At 41.4% G+C, this 26,307-nt stretch overlaps 1 protein-coding gene across 1 annotated transcript in view; it reads left to right on the forward strand.

Moving 5' to 3' along the window:
* The window catches only part of dchs2 (dachsous cadherin-related 2), a 42,700-nt gene extending 18,272 nt beyond the window's left edge, over nucleotides 1-24,428 (forward strand). The window contains exons 9-20 of the mRNA XM_078263520.1: nucleotides 552-1,395; nucleotides 2,750-2,989; nucleotides 6,191-6,325; nucleotides 9,303-9,512; nucleotides 11,195-12,055; nucleotides 12,141-12,254; nucleotides 12,991-13,202; nucleotides 13,327-13,478; nucleotides 14,481-14,611; nucleotides 15,216-15,502; nucleotides 18,216-18,357; nucleotides 20,184-24,428. Of these exons, the coding sequence (XP_078119646.1) occupies nucleotides 552-1,395; nucleotides 2,750-2,989; nucleotides 6,191-6,325; nucleotides 9,303-9,512; nucleotides 11,195-12,055; nucleotides 12,141-12,254; nucleotides 12,991-13,202; nucleotides 13,327-13,478; nucleotides 14,481-14,611; nucleotides 15,216-15,502; nucleotides 18,216-18,357; nucleotides 20,184-22,786 (5,931 nt within the window). The 3' untranslated portion in view covers nucleotides 22,787-24,428. The remainder of the gene's footprint in view (nucleotides 1-551; nucleotides 1,396-2,749; nucleotides 2,990-6,190; nucleotides 6,326-9,302; nucleotides 9,513-11,194; nucleotides 12,056-12,140; nucleotides 12,255-12,990; nucleotides 13,203-13,326; nucleotides 13,479-14,480; nucleotides 14,612-15,215; nucleotides 15,503-18,215; nucleotides 18,358-20,183) is intronic.
* Nucleotides 24,429-26,307: the final 1,879 nt, after the last annotated feature.

The following is a 26,307-nucleotide window of genomic DNA, read 5'->3' on the forward strand; positions in this document are numbered from 1 at the left end:
TCTGATCTTTACTCTTCGAGGGAAAGAAGAAAGGTAGCTTCATACTGTACAAAAATGACAGCTCCACCTGCATTTATGAGATAACAAGATACAAAAAAACTCCCATTGTATCCAAAATAATCGACTTTATGAATAAAAACAACAAGTAATCATCCTAAAATAGGCTATATATTATCTATATATACAATACACATTTTTACAAATGTACAGAGACAGAAAATGAGAACAATGTTTGGATGTAACATAAGACAACACATTTCTAAGTAGCCTAAGTTTGGCACCAGGGGGAGACATTTTATTATTATTATTATTATGAAAGTCTTCATTTAGACTGTGGGGTGAAACATTGTTTAGTGTGTTGATCCAAAAAGTTTCACATTGGAGATGTTTTTTTTTCCAAATCACCACCTCTGGGAGATTGTTTTTTTCCCTCTTCATGGCTTCATTTTTTAGGTCCTTTTTTAATTCTTCCTAGTGTTGTGACTTGCTATAGTTTTGTTGTGCGGTTTTAAATCTTTTACAGTATTACAATGTATGTGTTCCACCTGCAGGTTCATGGATTGGAGGCTCTGTATGGCCACTCTGACCACCAAACTATGAGACGTTTCATGGTGAGAGAGGACACGGAGCCGGCGACTGTTATCGGCTCTGCTGCCGTTTCATATGCAGGGAGATTCCACTATTCCATCTCTGAGGGCGACGGGAGCGTTCACTTCGGCATCGACAGCTCCTCTGGTGACATATACATCAACCAGCCGCTGGACTACGAGTCGGCCATGCAGTACTCCTTCATGGTCCGAGCTGAAGACGTAGGCCTGGCTCCTGGAGTCAACGTGTCCGTGCTGGTCAGCGTGATAGTGGAGGATGTAAACGACCACACGCCCTGGTTCCCTGATAAACTGGTGGTGTACGGCCTGTGGGAGGACGCTCCGGTCGGATCGCTGGCGTTTGCGTTTCATGCCCGAGATGCTGACGGGACCTTTCCTAACAGTGCCCTTCGCTACTCCCTGACCTTTGACCCGCAACTCGGCAGGTCTTCATCCCGTTTCCCCTTTCAGATCAACCCTCACACGGGGAGCCTGACCGTGACAGCCCCTTTAGACCGCGAGACCAACCCCAGCTTTGCCTTCACTGTAACAGCCACGGACCAGGCGCAGAGGAAGGGCGAGCGGAAACAGACGTCAGTGACGGCTCAGGTGTTCCTGCTGGATGTGAACGATAACCGGCCGGTGTTTATATCAGCGGACGCAGTTCAGGTGACGGAGGATGCAGAGGTGGGGAGTCTGCTGCATCATTTTAAGGCCATAGATGGAGATCTGGGGGAAAACGGGGTTGTCTCCTATGTCATCATGGCTGGAAACGAGAAAGGATTCTTCACACTGGAGGAGAAAACAGGTAGGATTCTTACAGGGCAGGATTAATGAATGAATAGTCTCGCATTGCCAGACCTTCTTCCACAGCGCTGCGGAGGAGGGTCTGGCTAGTCCACACAGCATTCCCGGGAATGGGAGAAAAACGTGCTCTGGTTTATTGGCATTTCTTTAAACCAATCACAATCGTCTCGGGCGGTGCTAAGCGCCGGGCGGAGCAACGGTGCCGCTGCAAAATAGCCTCGGGAAGGAACTTGTTTTGGTGGAACATGTGTACTTTCAAACGTTGTTTTAGTCGTGCAACAGAAAACTCAGATTGGACAGATAGTCTAGCTAGCTGTCTGGATTTACCCTGCAGAGATCTGAGGAGCAGTTAACCATAGTCCTCATCGAAGTTTAAAATTACAACACAAAGAGGGGCGGCCTCTAGCTCACCCAGTGTGTTCGCCCCATGTTGGCTGAGTCCTGCAGCGGCGCGGGTTCGAATCCGACCTGCTGCCCTTTGCTGCGTCTCATCCCCTATCTCTCTCCCCCTTTCATGTCTATCCACTGTCACTACTTAATAAAAGCCCCAAAAAATAATCTTAAAAAGCTGAAAATGAGGGACATCTGGTGGATTTCTGGCAGATATGGACTAATGAATTAATGATGCCGGGCTGATATATCATCAGATATTGGTATAGAGGTTTACTCCTTGAGGCAGCGGCCGCAGGTTCGACTCCGACCTGCGGCCCTTTGCTGCATGTCATTCCCCCTCTCTCTCCCCTTTCATGTCTAAGCTGTCCTATACAAATAAAGGCCTAAAATGCCAAAATTTTCTTAAAAAAAAAAAAAAAGATATTAGCTTACTGCTGTTATATCTGTATTGCTGTGTGTCGGCGGATAAAACAGAAGAAATTGCAGTGCAGAAAGTTTTGAAGTAGTGTTTCTTCTATCACATACTTTACCCACCAGGAAGCACTGACAAGTTTTTTTATTTTCTACTGTAAAATGTCCCAGTCAGTACATATTGTGCATATACTTCTTTTATATAAAAAAAAAATAAGTTTAAGGGATCCATAAAATAATGTTAATGTGATGTGCTTGTTAATATTAACTGATATATTGTCACACTCAAATATTCATGTTGGTTTTGGCTTCTAAAATCCAATTTTGGTCTGGTTTACATTTTTGGTTTAATAATGTTCTTCATATTTGTGACTAAATAAAAAACAATTAAGGGTAAAATTGACTTTTAAAAAAAAAAAAAAAACATCCTGACAAAGCTGCATGATGTTTTGATTTATTGCATTAACTCCAGAAAATTCCAAGCCACTTCTGCTTAAAAAAAGATGAAGAAACCATCACGCTCAAAGTTCATCTTCTTCCGTCTTCTACAGGCCTCTTGTTTCTCTCGGCCCCTCTGGACTATGAGACGCAACGTTTCCATCGTGTGAGCGTCCGTGCCGTGGACCACGGCCTGCCCTCGCTCTCCTCCACCCAGACTCTGACGGTGGAGGTGGGGGATGTAAACGACCAGACCCCTGTCTTCAGTCAGAGCAGCTACAACGCCAGCGTGGCGGAGAACAGAGACCCTGGAGAACCGGTGATCAGGGTCTCTGCCACTGATGAGGATTCAGGTAATAATTATCAGCATCTTTGTGCTTTACTTATGAGTTGAGGTTTTCATATAAAAGTAAATAATGGGGGGGTCAAAGGCATTTGTTTTGTTTTAGGGATTATTTTTGGTATTGATTAATCTACAGATTATGTTCTCAATTAATTTAATCGTTTGGTCCCTAAAATGTAAAGAAAAAAAAGACAACTGGTAATTGAGTTTAGCTTTTTTTACTCTCAAAACAACAGTTACAGATTGTTTTATTTTATTTTTGTGCAGGTGGAAAAAGTAAGTTTTTTTTTATATTATCTTAAAAATGGCAGCCAGATCACAACAGTGATTTGAAAAATATACATACTGTATATGTTTGGCTAGATGCAAATTCTGAGGTGGCATGCTTGTTTTTCAGTTTGTGGAAAATAAAGAATAAAATGAATGAACTAAGAACCAGAAAGGACCCAGCAACACCTCAGCTCCTGTCACTGGCAGCTGAATTAGATTTGAATCTCCCTTCTGCTGATTATCATCTGGTTTCCCCCCTTTTTTCTGGAGCTTTTTCCTTATTTTTATTGTCAGAGCTGAGGATCTAAGGATAGAGGATGTTGCATGTTCTACAGGTTGTAAAAGAAAAAAGAAGGGCTATTGGCTTTTGGGCTATATAGATAAAGATTTATTTGAGAGAATGGAAAATGGTGAGAAAACCGTCTTTATTTCCCTAAAATCTCAATGATGTTCTATTTGGAGACTGTTAGATGAGCTGCACTTTTCATCCAGTTGCATTGGAGTTGAGCCTGAAATAGTCCTTCTGTGGTAGGGGAGATGGCAGTATGCCTCCACAGTGCCTAGATGGCAGCACTAGCATATGTCCTCAAACTCAATATGCTTAAAACTAAATAGTGACACATACAAATAAAATTAAACTCATAAACAAGCTCCTAAATAATGGTTTGTTTTCATAAATTATGAAAACATTAAATGTCTCTTTTCCTTTTCTGTGACATTTCAACCTGTTGTAATATTTCAAACTCTAAATGGCTCGAAGAGGAAATTCCCATTCAACATTTCTCTGTTTCAGCAGTAGTATAACAGTTCATCTGTATTATCTTTAAAGCATAGTACCACATGACTAAATACAGTTGAGCAGCAGCTCGCCCTGCCATGTTTTGGTTAAACTTTAGCGCTGCAGTGAATCAAGGTTATCGTCTGTTTTGTTTCACTCCATTAGCAGCTTAATTGAAACCAACCCCTTGCCCTCATGCGTTGTTCCATCTGTGTCTTTTCCATGTGCTATGTTCACTGTACATCCCAGCAAATCTCATTCATCTCACTCCAATCATATTCACAAATCTGCACAATCGGTCCCGTTTATTTGAACATGTTGTGCACGGGGCCTCCGTCTCGCCGTGTTGACAGTACGAGTCCTTTTAAATGCTGGAGGTGGAGGTCCATGTGGCAGGAGGATCTGTACAGGAGGGGTTTCAATGTGAATTAACATTCTTGGGGGTGAGAATTGTCCAAGAACAGCAAGCACACAGCTCCTCTGGGAGATCTGAAAGGTCCTGTCTCATGATGATTTCCATAATCCAAGCCATCTGTGCCAATAGGCGCCGTGTTTTCATCTGTCTCCTCAAATCGCCTCATCCTCGTCCAGTTTCCATGTGTCGGAGGCAGTCGGAGGAGAAGTGCAATGTCAACGAGTGTGACAGCTAACCTTTGTGTTACTCTGCGCGGCCTGGATTTCACTTTGTTCAGCAAATGTTCACATGTTCGGAGGGAGTTTTTTAAAGAGTAACTGTGCTGTCCTTTTAGGTCGCAGGGGAACAGATACAGTTTTAGTATTCATACTTACTTTCAAGCATCACATCAAACTTACCATGTACATGTTTGCATTAGGACATTCCAATACTGTTTTTTTTTTTTTTTGCTGTAACTCTCCAAAACCCCTAATGTTATCATCAGAAGTATAACGACTTTGCTGTTTAGGTTATGAAAGTAAGAAACATGATATTATGTTCTAAGCTTAAAGTCCAACTGAAATAAAAAAAAAAAAAAATTGAATCTGCTACAGCACAACGTCGTTTTCAACCTAGACCCTATTTTTGTGTGTCTAAGTGACTGATAGGAACAACAATCTTTGACATTGGTCCAGTATTAAGCGAGATCGCTGCAGTCGGCAGCAGCAAAACAAGCTACAATGGAAGTTAATAGGGCAATTGTCCATCTTGTATTCTAGCGCTAAACCCACCAGACTCCATTTAAAAAAACAATACTTTCAGCATGTAAAACGGCTTTTCATAGTTTTATTGTGTTTGTCGACTTTGAGTATATTTTACAATGCCAAAATGCACGCAATTTCACAGATATTTTTATGTTTAAACAGAAAGGTTGACCTCCTTAGAAATCCTTTCCATAATGTTGTCAGACACTTAGAATAGTAATCTGAGTCTGTCAGTGGCAGAACGAGCACTTTTGTGAAGGTAAATACAAGGTGGACAATTGCCCTATTAACTTCCATTGTAGCTTGTTTCTCTCTTTCTCTCTCTCTTAATACTGGACCAATGTCAAAGGTTGTTGTTCCCATCAGTCACTTAGACACAAAAACATAGGAAAATAAAATCCAGGTTGAAAAAAACGGTAGGTACCCTTTAATGTGTGGCTGCCAGACTAAGGTTTTGCGCCCCTGTCCGTTTTTTTAAAGGTGACACAAGACATTGTGTGATTTACTATACCCCATGGTTCTGTTTTCAATTTGGCATCAGATAAGGCCCGTCTGAAATGGAAGCAGCCATAAACATGAACTAACCTGATGAGGTGCTAAACTCAACTTCAGGACTGATGTGAATGCTAAGATTGACAGAAAACTTTAAAATGTGAAAAAAGCTAATGGATGAAAATGTGATTATTGACTGCTTTTCATGTCTTATTTCTTACAAAGGCAATATAATCACCATGGAAGGGTATGTGGAATAAGCCAAAGCTTAGACTTTACATTCAAAAAAGATTTATATACAGAGCTATATATCAAATATACAGCAATTCTACAGATAAGGCCGAGGTAACATACGCCTGGAAAATGAGGTTGTGTTTGTGGGGTTTTTCCTGCTTATTTTAGTTATTTCCCTCACATTCCATGAAATGAGGATTTGTTTTAAGGTCTGTAACAGTGTTCACAGTACTAAAGAGCATGTGAAACATACATTAACCTTGTGTGTTCCTCCCCCAGAGGAGAATGCCGGGGTGTGGTACAGTCTGTTGCCCGGCCCCGGCTACGAGCTCTTCAGCATCAACCCTTACACCGGTCTGATCACCACCACCTCCTACCTGGACAGAGAGCAGCAGCAGCACTTCCCTCTCAGAGGTAACGCACACTCACAGTTCAAACCTGTTACACCCGAGACACACAGAACTGTGGAGAGAAATAGTGCTCTGAGACACACTGTTGTTGTTGTTGTTGTCAAGCCGTTTCAAGGGTAGTTTAATAAAATCCTGCGTTTTCAAAGACCTTGTTGAAGATATAGTCAAAAATCTGTCGTGTTGGAGTAGTTAGGCTTGGGAGTGTTGTGTGTATGTGTGAATGTATTTTGTGTTTTTGTATCTTCTGTATAATTGTCTTAAGGACCCCCTCGAAAATGAGATCATCTCAAGGGGTTATTCTTCTAGTGAAAACACATGGACGTTGAACAGGGTTTCTCACAGAAGCTCCCGACCTCACCTGAAATAAAGCGTGCCTCCGCTCACATCAGAACGTTTCATGAATATGATTTTAAGCTTAGTAAGGTGTATGGAAATCGAGCAGTGGCACTACATCACACAGCAAAGGCCACCTATTTAATGAGTAGGACACTTGTTGAAACCGCCATCTTGGAGCCACATGGACATTAGGGGTGGGAATCACCAGAGGTCTCACGATACAATATCATCACGAGACTTATGTCACGATACGATATTATTGCGATTTAAAACATATTGCTATATTCTGTGATATATTGCAATATGATACATTTTTTCCAACTTCAAATTTTTCCCAATTTCAAAGGATGTCCCCAAAAGGAAACTTTGTCAACATCTGTTTTATCTAAAAAGATACATTTTTCTGTATCTCACTTCTATTTTATTGCTGCAAAATGGGATTGTCAAGCAGACAAACTGACTGAATATATATAATTCAAGATCGATATTTGGCGTCTGTGTATCGATACAGTATTTCCAAAGAAAATATCGCGATACTATCCCGTCTCGATTTTTTTTTTTCCCCACCCCTAATGGACATAACGGTGCAGTGTGTCAGGATTGGTCTGATTCAGCTCAGCAGGTGAGTGAGTGATTTATTGCATATTACATTTGCATTTTACATATTGTGTTTTCTTCGCTGAAATTAATCAGAGCGGCATGTTGCATTGCCCGGGGGGGGGAGAAAACAGTTGGTACGTTTTTTTCAAGCTGGAAAAAGTAGTGACGATCAATCACAATCAGGTGCTGATTAGTGAGGAAAAAAAACTCACCAGGCGGAAGTTAGTTTCATAGTGACCAGATGGACACAGGTTTAGAGTCTGCATTGCGTTGACGTGAGTTTAAAGTTTGTATTGACCAGATAGACCTTTATCATCACTTTCCTGAATGAAAAACATCTCCAGTGTCAAACTGAAGATATAAACCAACTCTTTGAAAGCCTGTGATTCTGTTCTTTGTACAATGTTTCTGCTTGGCAACACATTTAAGTCAATACTTGGCTCAGATCTTCCTCCTGAAGGGTTATAAAACGTATCTAAAGCCTGAAGCTGCTTAAACATATAAAATATCTATGAAACACAGATATTTCTCTTTCTGTTTCTCATTCTCTACCTTCTCTCTTGACATGCTTCACAGCCAAAGTCATAAAGAATGCAAGGTCTTTTGTATGAGGGCAACATAATTCAGCAGATTGATTTATGTTAAGGAAACAGTCGACTTTTAAAGGGCTGAGCTACAGTATATCTAACCTCTACTGACTGCACCCTCTGCCTTTTGAAGTGTTTGCTTTAGACTCTCGTGGGCACACGCGGCAATTACATTCAGACTATTCAGCAGTGTTTAGTGATAAACTGCTTTCAGATGTTTTATCGGAATATTTGTACAGTCAGCAGTATGATGAACAATTAAATATAATAACAAAATATAATAACAGGAAAGCCTGAATGTCTTGAAGTTGTGCCAGAATCCTGTAGGGCTTATTGGGAAATACCAAAATATGTGGGGACCATTTTCTCTGGCTGTAGATGCATTTGGAAAGAAATAAAATACTAAGTTCTTCTCAGTGTGTATTCAAAGCTGTCACAGAATACAATGACAGGATTGTTTTTTTATTCTTAGGGTCTGCCATGCTATTAAAAAACAGTTCGGTGTTAAGAGACTGAGACTGCCGAGCGATACTGTATATTTCCATACACTGTCACTTGTAATACTTGTATTTTCAATATATAGCCTACAGTACATTACTGTCGAACTATTATAATAAGAGTCTGTGGTCTCTTTGAGCAGTTTACCAATAGCTGTTTTTCATATATAGTCGTGCTTTCGATATGGCTCTATGGAATGGCAATGTCAGTAGTTCATTATTTTGACCAGTCCACCACTTTATTCCAAATATCTCAACATAATTTGGATGATTCTTCTTCATATTTGGTAGAAATATCCATGTTCCCCAGAGCATGAACCCTAATTTTGTCGATCACCATCACGTCAAAACTTTAATTTGTCCAATACTTTGGTTAAAATCTAATGTCATTAACCTGAGTTGTTTGGGGGTTTAGTGCTAATTAGCCAATATAAGCATGCTAACATGCCACGGTAAGATGGTAAACATGGTAACCATTATACCCACTAAACATCTGCATGTTACTGGTATCGTTGTGAGCATGTTGATGTTAGCATTTAGCTCAAAGTACAGCCTCACAGAGATGCTAGCATTGCAGTAGACTCTTAGTCATGTCCAAGAAGTAAACCAAACCAAAGATCAGGAGCGTCATGGTGGCCAAGTGGTTAACACCATTAAGACACATACTGTATATACTGTGATGGCAATGACCCTGGTTTGATTCCAGCTTTGCTACATGTGATATCTCTCTCCCACTAACTATTTCCTGTCTTCATCTCTGTTGTGAGCTATCAAATAAATGCAAAATGCCAGAGTTAATAGAAACAACTGTTGAAATAATGGAAACCCTGATTGGTTTTTGTGAGCAGGAAAAAGCACTGACTTAGTGACTTCACAGGACCATCAAAATTGAATAAAATAATGCCGAAGATTTCTACAGTGAGCGGGAGTGTGAAGTCCTTTTTTTGATTCCTGTCTGCAGTGCAGGCTCGTGACAGCAGCACGCGGCCTCTGTCGAGTACGGCCACAGTGCTGTGCTCTGTGCTGGATGACAATGACAACCCTCCGGAGTTCATGCAGTCATCCTTCCAGATCAGCCTGCCAGAAAACCTTCCTCCTGGGGTGGTCCACACTGCTCAGGCCTCTGATCCAGACCATGGAGAAAATGGAACAATACACTACTCCATTTTAGGTAAGGAGCCCAGATAGTGCTCGGTATATCAAACTATTTGGATAATAATTTGGCAGTTTTGGCTGGCATTTCTATTGTTAATAACATTATACTCACCAAGGCAATAGCTTAGATCTTGGAACTCATCGACATTGTAAAAAATAATTCCAAAGGGTAAAGAAACTAAGCAATCATACCGATTTTAAACAAACCCTGAGCTAAGCCAAACTTATTTGGAAGAAGAAATGTAGATAAATTATAAAATTACTACCCAAACAGTCCATTAACAATCCATGCCAGACCAACTTACTGGTACTTTGAGCAATCATACATTCCATAGTTGTGCAATAAGGGATTTTTAGCGACATTTCAGGTTTTACTTTAAAATAAAGTAGTTTGGATTATACGGGTGAACTGTCTTGTCCGCTCATATCACATTTAGTCATATGTTGTCGAGATCTCAGCAATTACTTTGGCAATAAATGTTACATAATGGCAGTGGTGGAATGTAACTAAGTACATTTACTGAAGTACTGCACTTAAGTACAAATGTAAGGTACTTTACTTGAGTCTTTTCTTGTCATGGTGTGACCTTTGGAATTCTGCATTGTGTATAATTATTTCACCACACCGTGACACCAGGATCTCCTTAGGATGAGGTCCGTTTATTCTGGTAACAAACGTGAATAGACAGACCTCGTCATGCAACAGAACGGCCCACTCCAACTTCTACAATACACACATATACACACATTCTGCCGCGAATTTAAGCTAGCTACACTAACTCTTAAAAACTTGTAAAAACAACAATGAAGTGACATAAGTCTGTTGAAAACAAGATGTAGAAAGGTTGGGACAGACATAAAAGTGTGGGGAACAAAAATATCAACAGAATAATACAAGAAATAATGGAATGAATTAAAATAATGAATGAGCCAAAAATAAATTACACTCACCTCTCCCAAACAGTATTACAAAAAGGGGAGAGGGAAAGGGGACACCAGGTATTTATAGTCCCAGGACCACCGATGAAGAAATGAAGGAGGGGCTCTGACCTCTAACATATAGCCTATATACTTTACACTAGATACATTTTAAGACAAAAGTAACCACAACAAATGTGTAATTATAAATGAGATAAAGGCAAATGCAAATATGTCCCTGCTACAATGGCACGTTCTACTTCTACTCCGCTACATTTCAGAGAGAAATATTGTACTTTTCACTCCACTACATCAGTCTTTAAGTTACTAGTTACTTTACAAATTAAGATTGTTGCACACAAAACACATGTCATATATAAAATATATTTTATTATAAATTAAACAACCCATATACCCAACAATATAACGGCCTACAAGTCCAGTTGAAATGATTAGCTGATTAAACACTTGACAGAACTGATCTTTTCCAGTTTCTAAAATGTGAGGATTTTACTTTTAATACTTTTAAGTACATTTCCTTGATGCTACTTACATACTTTTACTTAAGTAACAATTTCAATGCCGGACTTTTACTTGTAACAGAGTATTTTTTACACTGTGTATTAGTACTTATACTTAAGTAAAGGATCTGAATACTTCTTCCACCACTGCATAATGGAATAGAAATAACAAGGATAGGAATGATGGACATCTACAAAAATAAGAGCCAAGCTTTGATAAGCCATACTGATGCTTTAATGCCTATCCACTTTTCTATAGGTGAGGACTACAGAGGTCGCTTCACCATCAACAGCCACACAGGTGCTGTCAGCACCACACAGGTCCTGGACCGCGAGGAAAGGCAGAATTACACGCTCACCATACAGGCTCGGGACTACGGCCCCACCCCACTCAGCTCCTCCACCCAGCTCCAGCTGCTGCTGCTGGACCAGAATGATAACATGCCCTCCTTCACCCGTAAGAGCTACCATGCCTCCATCAGCGAGGGTCTACCTGCCGGTGCGGAGGTCCTGCGTGTCGGTGCCTTCGATCCTGACGAGGGGTCCAACGGGGACCTGACCTACTCTCTGACGGAGGACAGCAGCCAGGGGGCCTTCTCAGTGGACGCGTTCACCGGAGTGATCCGCACCACCAGGTCTCTGGACAGAGAGAGCAGGGCCCAGTACACCCTCCGAGCTGTGGCTACCGACGGCTGCGCTCAAGGACCACTGAGCTCGGTGGCGTCGCTGACCATACAGGTGGAGGACGTGAACGACAACGTGCCGGCCTGTGAGCAGAATCCCATCAACGCGTGGGTGTCTATGAGGACTCTACCAAACCAGATAGTTACCACGGTGACGGCAACAGATGGTGACCAGGGTGACAATGGGACTATACAGTTCATGCTGTCTGATGAGGAGAACCTGTTTGACATCAACAGCGAGTCAGGAGAGATTTCACTGAGAAGACGAATGCGAGCAGGTTTCTCCGGGAGGAAGCTGCAGGTTGTGGTTTCAGACCAAGGGCGGCCTGCTTTAACCTCCACCTGCCTGGTTTTCATCCATCTGAAAGGAGAACACGAAGGGCTACAGTTCACAAATAAAGTGTACAACGCTACTGTCAAGGAGAACAGTAGAGCTGGTACGTTTTATTACCGCTATTCCTTCTGTTTTCACTGATACCATCAAAAACCTCATCAAGCCTTTCACTCTCTCTCTTTGTCAAGGCACTTGGATTGCAAAAGTGGAGGCCAGTGACCAAACCAACAGCAGACAAAGGATCACATACACCATATTTAGTGGCAACGAGAATCATATTTTCTCCATCACCCGTCACACGGGTAAGAAACCAAACAAAAACATTGCTTTTGTTCCCTTTTTTTTTTTGCGGTCTATTCAAAGTTGTTGCTGGAGTTCACTGGTTATGATTAGCAGATGGTATTTTTGTTATGCATTTGCATAAAAAAAGTCCTGCATGCTTTTATCATTTAAATGATGCTAATAGTATAGATTCTCATTCACTCATCCATTTTATTTTCCACTAAAGTATCCAGAAAATAACTTTACATTTTTAGCCCTCACCATTGTTTATGTTAAACCAATAAGTGCTTCTAATCCAACCATGTTGGACTCATTTTCTGTCTCTCTCTTCAAAATGCCCTTACAGCTTATCTGGTTCATCTGGTTGTTTATATACAAGTATTTCCTAAAGAATTATGATTGTTGCCTGCCTGATCTTACCATACTCTACCCTACACTCTTTTTTTGGATTCATGTCTATATAAAGTAATGAAGCACACACATTATACTGACATATGAACAAACTTTTTTAAGGGTTACCACAAAACCTTGAACCTAAAGGTGCTTCTATCAACACCTTTTTTTAATAGATGAAAAGTTATGTGTTTCTTTCCATTACTGTGCTTTCATTTTCCCCTGATCTAATAAAAACTACCTTGAAATACAATAGGCTATATATATATATATATATATATACATATACATATATAGTCTCTAAAGTAGGGTTGGAACAGTTTTTGGGGTATAACAGTACCTTATTGTTTTCCTCTCATCCAGGTGAGATCCGTGTGCAGAAAGATAACTCTCTGGACTTTGAGGTGAGCCCTCAGATCCATCTGGTGGTGCTGGCTGACAATGGGCTGCAGACAGCTCCCTGCAGGGTCTCCATCAGCCTGCTGGATGTGAACGACAACGCACCAGTGTTTGAACACAGCAACTACAGGACGGCTGTCTGGGAGGGGCAATTGCACAACACCTACATCATGCAGGTAGAAACTATGAAAACTGAAGTCCTCTTTGATATTACAAATACCAAGCAGGTGTATCATATATTTAGTCAGGTGTGTCATATATTGGCCAGATTTAATGAATCCCTGGCCACATTTTCTGCAGGTTTTTGCGTCTGATGCTGACAGCGGGATGAACGGGCAGATTGAGTACTCCATCGTGTCCGGCAACCTTAACGAAGCATTCATCTTGGACTCTGTTCGTGGGATTCTTGCTACAAATGTCTTACTGGACCGCGAGATCACCCCCTCATACAAGTACGTCCCACATGAAAAAAAGCATTATGTAACCATTTCTAGAATGTATGCTAGTCAAGACGAAACTAGATTAGTAAATTCCTTCTTATAAAATAGAGAGTCCTGTTCCCTCTCAAAGCTAGCCCCTATATCACTAGCGTGTGAGTGAGTTTTTTAATAAAGATTTTTATTTTTGTCCATATTCAAAGCTAAAAGTTTTCTGGAAAAGTTTTTCCATTTCCATTTTTTCCATTTATAAACATTTATTTTGTTTGCATTCAACAAACGCACATCCCCTGAGTCTCTGCCATTGGCACACTGTGAAACCCTTGTGGCAGCTGTAGTTGTTGAATGCTAACAACATAATCATTGTTTTATCTTTGTTAGGAGATGGGGGCATGACTTCTTTATTTAATTTAAATTAGTTTAAATAGGAAGTCAACTGCTGATGTGTGTGGTCACAGTGAGAGGGCCAGTGTTGCACTGTGGGGCCAGTTTCACAAAGTGATTTGAGAACACTACTTATAGTGCATGCAGATCGCAAATGATGGCAGTATTGTTATGTTTCACGAATAATTGTTGCTTGCAAATTGCAGAAGAATAGGTAAGTCCTACAGGGCTCTTGGAACCTCATAAATGTGTTACAAGTTTAATTAGTGAAACGTGTTTTCTGTAAACGAGTGAGAGCAAATAATCTCACGTGGCAAATTTCATCTTGCAAATTTGGTGAAATGGGCACGACTGTGCCACTGCTTATATTTTCTTCATTAGAAAGCTGTCTGACAGATTTCCTGACAAGGCAAAAGTTGCTTTTCAAAATGTACCTCAGTACAGTAGTCACAAAATCTGCTCATGTGAAAGTAGAATTACTGAGTTTAGAATGTACTCAAAAAGTACAAATCCCTAAAATATCTGCTGAACTCTGTTATTGAGAGTGCTACATGTCCAACCTAGCATAACACAGCAATACAATATCCATAATATGCAGAGTGGCATCATTTGTTTACTGCCTTTAATTTACAGGCTGGTTCTGCAGGCAGCAGACAGGGGGAACCCTCCGCTCATCAGCACCGCCACCATCAGGGTCCAAGTGGTGGACGTCAATGACAACAGCCCTGCCATCCCCCCCATGGAGCCCGTGGTTATAGCAGAGAGTAAGACCAACCCCTGCTGCTTTCTGGCTGTATTCAATCTTAAACACTCATTTGGATATAAACACTGTCTATGTTCTTTGACAACCCGTTCTCACTCCCAACTCGTAAAAACTGACGATTGGTCAGTGGCTCTCAGCGTTGCATACTGGTGCAAAAATCCCCCTTTAGCATCCGTACGGGATGTACCAGGCAGAGCAGCAGCTCGCCGTGGCAATGTAAGATGACGTAGTATTAAGAGTGACAAAGGTAGCGAGAAGTATGAAAGACTGAAAATCTGCTTAAGGAGGCTGGTTGGGGTGCTGGATGGGTCAAACAACACAGGACTTTCACCCAGGAGACCGGGGTTTGTGTCCTGTTCTTGTCCCGCGTGTCACTGAAACGTACATTTTGTAAGCCCACCCACAATCTTTTCCTAAACCTAACTGTCCCGTTGTTGTGCCGCATGTCGGTTAAACGTACGTCGCGACCCAGAGCTTCAAAAAGTGACAACAAACGCCAAAGGCACCTGACCAAGCGTCGCTTTTTGACGCGATGGGAGTGAGAATGTGTCATCTTTGACTACTGTATTTGTGGACATATTTTGACGTCTTCTGTTTGACTGTAGATCTGCCAGCAGGTTACATGGTCACCCAGGTGACTGCAAACGACGTGGACCTGAGCTCAACCATCACCTACAGCTTTTCAGACAACAGTAGCACCAATTTCCCTTTTGCTATTGACCGATATACTGGTGTGGTTACCCTGACTCGGGCCCTGGACTACGAGGAGCAGACAGAGTACACGTTGACAGTCTGGGCGTCTGATTCTCTCCATCAGACCACTGGAGAGGTCATAGTTCAAGTGCTTGATGTCAATGACAACGCTCCAGTCTTCACCAAGGTCTCCTACCAGGTACAGATGATATATTTGTCCTTAAAAAGGTTATAGGCCAACTGGTTGGTGTCACCAAGCCATCACAAAAATGATATACGCATGTTGTTACTGTAAAATGACAAAAGGAACAACTTTCTACTAAAGCATGGCTTATTAGGATTTATAAGTTGCAGTATAAAGTTGGTTATTAATGCTTGTGATTAAGGTGATTAAGGTCAGCTTATGGGTTTCCAGGTTGTAAAAATCAATGTGCCTGATGTACATTATCCCTCAGTATAACTTGGTTTGTCTTTTTAGTGTAATCCTTTATTGATGACTTTGTAACATGAACTGCAGACTTGATAACTTATTAGAAAGTGACAAGTCTTTAAAGAGGTAGTCCAGTGGTTTGGTCAGTCACTTCCATAAATAAAAAATTAGGGGTCACAAAGAAAAATATAAATATTAGTAAATGAATAAGAACATGTTCTCACACTTCAATAACCTTAGCTTTTTTAAGTTAGTTTTGTTTTTTTTTAGTAAAAAAACAACCGTGTATATATATATATATATATATATATATATATATATATATATATATATATATATATATATATATACACGTATATATACAAAAAGAATCCTTCTAACACATCATTTTTTAGCTACTAGAAGTGTGTGGCAGTGTCTGTATCTACAGAGACTGTATTTTTTTGTTTTGCTCTGTTCAGGACAATTCTGGGCATCAACCCCTATAAAAATGTAGCAACCAGATGCCAGATCGTAAGCACGCATCCAAGAGAAAGCTACGAAAATGGAGGACACAGCGCCAGAAAAACGCAAACAGTGGTGGTTTTAGGCACTGGCAAACCGGGCAGCCGCCCGGGGTGGCATTTTTTCATGTCACATGGGGGGCGGCACGAGAATATTAAAAAAAGAAAAGAAAAATCCTCTGCGCCGCGAAGCGGTTTTCTGTTATCTATTGTTTCACCGTTTGGGGAATTGGCAAATCGGCCCCCTACTTTCACAATGAAATGGACTAGTCCGTAGCGGTGCAGGCGCGAAAGATAAACACACGGTGACAGGAGAACTGGGAAGTACACAGAGATGGAGCAAGACGAGTCTAAACCTTTCTTTTATGGCAATGGTCTAAAAGCAAAAATGAAACAAAGTTACCCAAGCGGCTCAAATAAACGAAAAAAAGACAAGAGACATGTTTTGGGCAGTAGCAGGACCTTCATCAGCTCCCGTGGCTGATGATAGTGGTGGTGGTGTCGGTGGCAGTGGCATCCACAGTGAGGAGGAGACTCAGGAGGATAGGGACAGAGATGAGGGAGTGAGAGTAGAACCTGCGGTAAGCGCAACTCCCCTTAAAACACTTTGGCCCTTGATAAAACTGAGCCAAAAACTGAGTGGTGGACAAACTGTTGATGATAACACTACAACAATAAAAGAAGTAGGCATGCTTTATTGTATGATTGCATTAGTAGCCTAGATAAACGTTCCACATCATGCAAACGTTCTTAATGAGAATTGTAGCTTTTCTATCTGCATTGGCAGACAAAAACTCATGATAGACCTCTTCAAATTAAAGCACAGGGCCTCTTGAAATGTTAAAAAAAATATATATATATATATATAGAGAGAGAGAGAGAGAGAGAGAGCTTGTTTTATGATTTATGAGGAGTATACTGTTTTATTGTATTAATAAATGGCACTTTTTTTAAGTATTTAATGTGTCAACTCTCACTGTTTCTTGCTTACTCATTACATGGCGTTAGTAGTTTTAAGTTTCAAAGGGGGGTCTCGCCCAGGGTGCCATTCAATGTAGAACTGCCACTGAACGCAAATATAGCAAGGCAAAACGCCAAGCGGACAAAGCTCCTTCCTAAAACAGAGTGAATCTGCGGATGGCTTTCATCCGCTGGCGAGCACAGTAACCCTCGTTGAGCCAGGGAGAAGGGGCCAACTTTGAATGGTGTTTACAAACTGCAACCAACTAATGGCCGTTTTACAGTAGCCGCACCCAAGCTTGCGCGCGCCAATGTGACGTCAAAATGACGTAGATCTCGCTGGCGCGCCAGGATTTTGAGTGCGCGAGCAGAGGGCGCGCACTGTTCTTACTTTTTTCAACGACGCGCGACAAAGCGGAAACAGGACGCCTGAACGAGTTCGCCGACAACCGGATGCCAGGACTCTCAGAGTGACTGCAAGTCTCTCTTGTAAACTTACTGGGTTAAGATGAGTTATTTTATGGTGACTGAAAGGCTTGATCCGACGAAGAAGGTCATCGAATCATATTGAAGCATTGACGTCAATGCTGCTGCCAGTTCTGCCATTGTTTACCTTTTTCTTCTTCTTCTAGTCCGTAGAAATAGCAAGCCTCGGTAGCCTTTCCTCATTAGCGCCACCTTTGTTCAGGAGAAGACTGCAACTAGTGTCACGACCACCAGGCGCGAGTATAAACGGATACGGCGATCCCATGACGTCACATTTGCGAGTGCCAGGTTGGGAACGGCCAGTGTACTGAACGTTTAAGCCTGCCCATTCTGCTAAAGGCAAATTCTGCTGAAGCAGGTCATATACCAGCCAAATAGATTTTTCAAACCTGGCAACCCAAACGTTGTATTGTTATAAAGCATTTATAAATGTTTATTAACTTTATTAAAAAGTGGTATCTGACTAGATATAGAGTATACTGTACATCATGATCTTGCTGCAGATGTGACTCATTATTTGTTCTCTCCTCAAGGTGGAGTTGTCAGAGCTGGTTTCAGCAGACACGTTAGTTTTGTCAGTGTCGGCTACCGACAGAGACTCTGAACTCAATGGGAAGATCACCTACAGACTGCTTTCATCTCCTTTACAAGGCTTTTACATGGAGCCTGACAATGGTAAGAAAAGCTCAACTGATGGAAAAGACATCCTGAAATAGCTCTGATATGAATATCTCATTGACCGTTTACCCTCGCTGTATGTATACTGTAATACATATAGAAAAGGGAGATGTTAAGAAGTCACCAGATGGATAAAACAATGACCCAAAATGTATTACAGTCCTTCTGTAAAACACATTACCTCAAGATTTACAAGTTTTATGACTTATGACTGTCTGGTGTTCTGATTTTCATATTCATCCCTCGTATTCCCTCCATTAAAATCAGTTTTTCTGGCATAGATAAATGGGCACATGCCAAAGAAAAGGGCATAGAGAAAGTTTCTGCCTGGTTATGAGCAGCATACAATATCAGAGGTTAGTGGGAGTTCTGTCATTCTGCCAGTAGCAGTATATTTCTCCAGTGTTTATATTTTTGTAGTCTTGGATTTGCAAGTGAGTTCCTTGGAAAGGGGGGAAGAGAAGCAGCAGAGAAGGCAATTAGAAGTCATTGAGATAAAGTGCTTCGGAGGAGCCATGCCTATCCTATTATATCCCTTTTTTTAAATTCTAAACCCAAGAAAGAATTCTGCAAAGGTTGAACTCCTCCTCATTTCTGGCCAGTCTTTTCCACTTGTGATTTATGAGCTTCTATCGTGTTTGAACTCCAAAGTTTAATATCAAATAAATGTATTTCCCCATGTTTTGCTGTGAGGAGCACCAATGGAAAGTGAAAATTGCATCAATGTTGACTAAAGCTCTCTAAATCCAAAAATTGGATATGGTGCTTTTTGTGGTGCGGTGCCTCTCGGTTTTTCCATTCCTATTTGTTTCACAAACAATGAATGGTGCTGCTTTAGAATAGAGCCCCAGAATTAATAAAGTCATCATGTAGAAAAGTATAAGGGGCAGTGAAGTGGAACAATAAATTGGATGGACAAACACTTTATTGTCATCCAAGAAGAACTTTTGCTCTTACAGTCTGCATATGGAATTCATTAAAGAATAGTCACACTGGGAATAATGTTGCATTGCGGTGTCTAAAGACGGGGACAATTTAGATTTAACTCTTAGTACATTGTTGAACAAATAGACATGTTTTATTGTCCTCAATCTGAAGAGAAACTAATCCAGGAACAATCTGTAAATTTGTTTATCCATCTGTTAAATCAATAAAAAGAGTGTTACAGTTTTTCATTAGTAAGGCCAGATGTCAGGTCTTTCCTAAAGTGTTTCTACCTTGTAAACCGTTTCATTGTGAGATAAAATGCACGTGTTTGAATGTGTGCATAATGTCTGTCTGTCTGTCTGACTGACTGCAATATAATGTTTTATAAAGTGAAACAGATTTTAGTATTGAAATATTTTGGACACTGAAATCTGATATATTATCTCCTTGTTAGCACCGTTACCTATTTGCATATCAAGTAGACATAGAGCAACATCATTATTCATTTGGAGTCATGTTTCTAACCACCTGACAACCCAAAAAAAATCCTTTAGCTTTATTTTACTTTCTCCCAACTCCAACTGAGAGAAATAGCTGGCTCTTTAGCATGCTAGATGCTCCTCTATGTTCACCAGTTGGTCACTAACTTTGTCTGTAGTTTGGTGCTGGACAGGTGGCGTACTGTACACTGGGTTGGAAAATAACTACTATTAGCTAAAAGCAGCTAAAAAGCTCTATAGAACTGAGGGGGGTTTGGTGGTACTGACTGTCTGGTTCGCCACTACAGTAAGAGCAACTTTCCCATTGTGCAGTCATTGGATCCATTTCTAATATTGATTAGTGTAGATAAAAAAAATAAAACGGATTCACTCATGAACACATGTTTTGTCTTGTAGGGTCTGTTTTCACCAATAAGCCCTTGAAGGCCATCACAAACAGCAACCTGATCCATCTTCTGGTTGAGGCCAAAGACGAAGGCGATCCTGTGCAGTCTACTGTCACCTCCATAGATGTGCTGATTCTGGACACCAACGACCATGCACCTTTGTTCCACCAGGACATCTACACGCTTACAGTCCCAGAGGACACGGCCACAGACACCACCCTCCTGACGCTGTCTGCAGAGGACCAAGACTGGAGCCCCGAAAACACCCATTTGGACTATGTCATCATCAGGGGAAATGAAGAGAAGCGATTCTGTCTGGAAGTTAAAATGGTTCAGGTTGAGAGTCAGATGAGAAATGTAGGAAAACTTGTTCTGTGTAACCCTTTGGACCGTGAGACCACAGAGAGCTATGCGCTAACAGTGAGCGTGTCTGATCGAGGAATGCCTCCACTGAACAGCTCTGCTGTCGTTATGGTGACTGTGACAGACTGCAATGACAATGCCCCTGTCTTTTCCAGCACAGGATACCATGCACAAGTGAGTGAAAACAGCCATGTAGGTACCAGACTGGTCCAGGTCAGTGCTCAGGATCCTGACTTGGGAACTAACAGCCTGTTGCGATACGACATTATCTCGGGGAACAGCAAAGGTCACCTCAAGCTCGACCCTCAGTCTGGCCTTCTGGTGGTCAACCACTCACTTGACTATGAGGAAGACTCAAAATACACCCTCACCATCCGAGCTTCTGATGGTGGTGAATCATCTGAAGAACGTAAAGTCACTTTTACAGTGGTCTTCATCACAGTGTTGGATGTTAATGATAACACTCCGTATTTCATGTTCCCTACTGTTAACTGTTCAGTGCTGGAGAACCTCCCAGCGTTTACCCACACCTGTTCTGTCCATGCTGTTGACAATGACTTAGGCCCTTACGGCCAGCTCACTTACTCTATTGTGTCCTCCTGCTTCATGGACTATGGCAGTGGCAGCCCTGAGAAGAAGGAGGCCTTTGCCATCGACCCCCTAACAGGCGACATTCACACCAGACAGACCTTTGATTACGAACGCGAGAGTGAGTACTGCTTTGTAGTGGAGGCCAGGGACCAAGGCGACAAAGCAGCTACAGTGAGAGTGCAGGTGACCATCAAGGGAGTGGATGAGTTCAGTCCCGTCTTCACCCAAAAGCAGTACCATTTCATCCTGCCAGAAAACGCCAAGGCTGGAGAGACAGTCGGTTACGTGATGGCGATGGACCATGATGGAGGGGTTGACGGGCTGGTGGAGTACTCCCTTGTGAAGTCATCGCCGTTTTTCTCAATAAACAAAACAATTGGTGCCATTTTTGTGTCTGGTCCTGTATATCGCAGACGAGGCAACCATGCCAGTGAGGACATGGTGAAGCTGGTAGTGTCTGCAGGTAGTCCCAGATTGGCCTCCAGGACCACCGCCTGCCTAGTTTATGTCAATATATCCAGCTCCGCTGAAGCACTCACGGGGGTGCCTCTCAATGCGCACATGCTCAGTTTGAGTGTGTCACTAATCATGTTTCTCCTTGTCGTCCTCATTTTTGTGGGATTGGTTCTCAGGTACAAGATCAAGGAAGCGGCAATCAAAAAGGCAGCTGCCATTGCTGCCAACTTGAACCACGGCACAGGCTCGTTCGGTAGATCCATTAGCCAAAGTACCATCTCTCTGCAGGAGATGAAACCCAGCATCTTGGTGACCAAGAGGGACATATCGAACCCATACAATCAGTCAGACTCGAGTGGCCGTGGATCAGCAGAAGGTGAAACCGCTGAGGACCAGGAGATCAAGTGGATTAATCAGTACCCCTGCCGTAAAAGAGACAAATCTGTGCAAGGCAACCAGGCCTTGGAGATCCCAGACTCCGCTTTACCTGGGGACAATATCTCCTGCCACTCTATCGATGTAGGGCCAGAGCACATTTTATCTGTCAATAAACATTTAGTCTCAGGGATGGCCAGCACAGAAAGCCTCCACCACTTCAAAGAAGAGGGAGGAGGTGAGGGACTACTTCCTGCAGTACTTACGGTGAGGGATTTGGAGGAAAGCATGAGGTCGAGTGGGTACCCTCCATTCTCGGAAGCCCATGACTCTGCGGATTCACTTTCTTCACTGTTGTGTCTAGAAGAGCAGCTGCAGGGCAGCTACAGCTGGGACTACATTTTGGACTGGGAGCCACGCTTCCAGACTCTGGCCTCTGTTTTCACAGATATCGGGATGCTCCCTGACGAGGAGCTTCAAGGCGGCCGTGAGGAATTAGCAGCAGAGGCCAGCTGTCTCATGTACCCACCACCCCTTATAACAGGAGTGGCTCAGCCTGGCATTAGGACTGTACCTCCACGAAAGCCGGGGCGTGTGCCGAGCCTGAGAAGGAAGCCCTCTTACCCTAAATATGCATATTCCCCCTTAGCCAGGAACACAGGACTTACCCCTTCAGCCATGACACCCAATTTCTCCCCATCGCTGTCTTCTCTCACCATAAGGACCCCCAGTGCCTCACCAGTTGTCTCTGAGACCGGGGTTGGGGGTATCAGACTTGACTCAGGGCCCCTCACTGCAAGCCTACTGGAGGCAGAAATCCAGGTGTAGATACGAACTTCGATCCAGTTTATCTGTGGCATTCAATTCCATCTTTCATTCACCATCTGAAGGTATTTCCCTAAGTGTTTTAGGAGAATTTAAGGGACACAATTTAGTTTTCATTTTGGTTTAATGACCAATAGGTTGATACATTGGTTTATTCATTCATCCTATTTTCATGGTTTTGGACTCATGGATGTCATGAGTTTAGTCCCAAAGGGGCGATACCAGGTAAAGTTGTCATTTGAACATAATGTAGTCATTGAATTAGTTAGATTGAGGTTGATTTCATAACTTGCTTCTGTAATAAAACAAATATCGGGAAAAGCCTGAACTAAGTCTTGCATTATATTCTTATAATGCAGCACTTCAATTAAGAGCAGATGTTTGAGTCGGCAATAATCATTGAATGTGTTATTGTAAACATGTTTATATGTGCAGAAAATGAAACACTTTGTTACTGCAGTTGGTTGCAGCTTCTAAATGGAAACCTTTCATGGTTGGTTTAACTTTTAATAAGCAAAGAAAGGCAACATTGTTCTGTGGTTAAGATTATCTTCCTGCAGTCATAAAATCCAGTATTTTGATTAGAGACCCAGTTTTGCCTCCCTCTTCTTTAATTCATTCGGCCAATAAAATTCCATGACAAACATTTCTTCAGTCTAGGACGGTTTTTAGTTTCCATGTTATATTGTTCAGTATTTTAAGGCTGGAAAAGAGTCAAGTCTTTTAAGACATTCTACACTAACACTAATTTTGTATGGATTTAGGAATTGGGATTATATTGTTCTGCTGTCACTGGTGAGCACGATGAGAGATTTTCATAAACTAGTTTTACTTTTTCTCATGAACAGAAATGGTCTTTTCCTTTCATGATTGTTTTTGTGTGCTGACTGTAGAATACGGACATTCTGTTAAACAGCACTTTACGTACAATTTCCAGAGAGTTGAATGAGTTTGAATATTAATACATTTGCAAACAAATTTGCAATAAAGAAACTTTCTTCTGTATTTTCTTTGATTCACCATTTAAAAGGAGTTATGTTGGTGTACGGATTGTCTTTCAGGAGATTTTTATACGCTTATGCATGTATGTGTATACTGTTATATTCAAAGATGAGAATAAGTAAAATGCAACAATAATGAAGTATTCTTAACGCTGGGAGAACATTTAAAAAAACAAAGAAAATAGTATAATGAAACAAGGAAAATAATCGTTAGATGTATGTTTACCGCACAGAGCTAAAAATGTCCAGCTGCATAAAATATTGGAATGGAAGTGCCTCTCTTTATGGGCATTTTCTTCCTGAATCCATTTTCCCCACTTCCTCCATTTGGCCACCCTCAGTGTTTTCCAGTGTTTACTCAACAAGTATCCAAATTGAAGCAATTCATACTGCACACCACGTGGTTAAATGCCTGATCTTAACCTCTTGAACTTTGATGTTTTCCTTAAAAAATCTTCCTAAGTAGCTTAAAAGTTCTAAAAACATTTTTATGTGGTAGAGAACAACGCTCCCGTCTAAGCCCTGGTTTCAAGGCTTCATTGAGGTTGTAACAAACTGTTAACATGCAGTATTTTTTCTCTCCATCACATCCAGTATTGGTGCAATTTTCCTTTATTATTTTAATAAAAGCTGAATAGAGCCTCCACAGTTTTGGAGACTTTTTATTTTTTCTGCTTGTAACAGTGATCTGAACATCTAAGAAGTTTGCTTCTCTAAGTAAAGAAATACAAAGTGATTCAACGTGGCTCCACTTGGTCTACTGTTAATCCAAATGTGCCGCCCTCTGGGAACATATGAGCTGAGGAGCTAAAGTCTTTATCAGATAGTCTCATGAAAGATAATAAACAGACAGGCCCTGAACCATACCAGCCAAATGTGTCCTGCATGTAGTCACTGATAGGTGCGTAATTATTTATTGACTCAGTTCAGTCTCTCCTCTGCACCTCAGTGGGTTTTGACAAGCTCTGCGCTCCTCTGTATTTGTGATTTTAGCAGGTCCTTGGCCTCGCGATCATGGTGATGGAAGACATCTCTCGCCATATCAGGTGATCTGGCCAAAAAAGCTTCTGTGTCTGAACACGCAGCTCAACAGTCCCCACAACTGTTCAATGGAACTTTATCAAATGCTGCCTGTCAGTCAGGCAACTAAATTTGCTGAGAGGTCAGGAAGTCTCAGGTACAAAATATTCCTTAGTTATTTAAAGAAAATTTTGGATTGGCAAAAACACTATGTACGGTACATACCTGATATTCACAGTTTAATAAAGCAGTCGTGGAAATTTACTGTAATCCACAGTAAATTAGCTGCTATGTCTCCATTACCTCGTGATCTCCCACTATCTGCACCATGCTGGGATACTACCTGGCCCCATGTTTGGTGCTTGGTAACTTCTTTTAGGGCCTTTTCACACCTGAAAGTCCAAACCAAGGTTTGCATTTTTGCTACATTGTATACATATGATTGGTGGTTTTACATTGCAATTATGCGAGCATGCTAAAGATCTATACACAACATACCTACGTCCTGTCATCACCTGCTGCGTCTATACACTTGCAATTGATTGGTTTGTAGACAGGCTCTCCCGTTCTCTCTCTCTCTCTCTATATATATTTATATATATATATATATATATATATATATATATATATATCTATTCCTCTCAGAAAGTAATTCCCAAACAAAATCTCTACTTATCAAAATAGCACAAACCAGTTGGCACACATTAAACCTGGGACTTTTAGAGCCCATGGGGGGAGTTGCCCACTTTGTGCAGTAAGTAATCAAGCACATTAATGTCACTTGAGCAAATGAAACTGATAGACAGAGCAGTGTCAAAAAGAAACAGTCAAGTAAAGGCTAATACAGTTCTCTAAGCTCCACAATAATGTTATTTGTATTCGATCATCACTTGTCAAATCTGGTCATGGGTGAGCTCACAGCATTCCCCTTGAGCCCTGTTTTCCTGCAGAACAAGAAGAAAAGATTATCATCTGATAGTCCAATTTAATAATCCCTTAGAAAAGGTGGTATTGTGACAAATAGAACACAGCTATGTTCTCATCCTGGCTTGATTTCATATTTATCTCTATTTGCGTTCTATTGAGATATACCGGTATGTACCGGCCTCTAAGCAAGTTCTGCATTGTGGTTTCTGGCTTGTTCTGGCTTTGTTTCTCAGAGGAACTGAGGCTGTATGATGAATTTAGGTTACATACACTTGGTGGAGAAACAGTTGTGGAGCGGGAAAGTGCAGTCAGGGTGGCAGTTGATTTAATAATAAATTGTTTTAAAACAGTTTTGATGGTTTGCTAAATTTTCCTCTTGGCTAAAATAAGATTTGATGGAGTTAAAGATTAGCTAAACTCGAAGTTTTAACATTGACGAATGTAAAATGTAATTGCAGCAGTCTGATCCTGGTGTCTTATATTTTGTGCCAGAGGTACAGGCGTTTGGTATAATTTTACCGTAATTTTAATTAACTTCAAACTTCTGTATGAGATGCAGATTTGTAGCATGAGATT

The sequence above is a fragment of the Sander vitreus genome, chromosome 2 (assembly GCF_031162955.1).
Source record: "Sander vitreus isolate 19-12246 chromosome 2, sanVit1, whole genome shotgun sequence".
Lineage (NCBI taxonomy): Eukaryota > Metazoa > Chordata > Actinopteri > Perciformes > Percidae > Sander > Sander vitreus.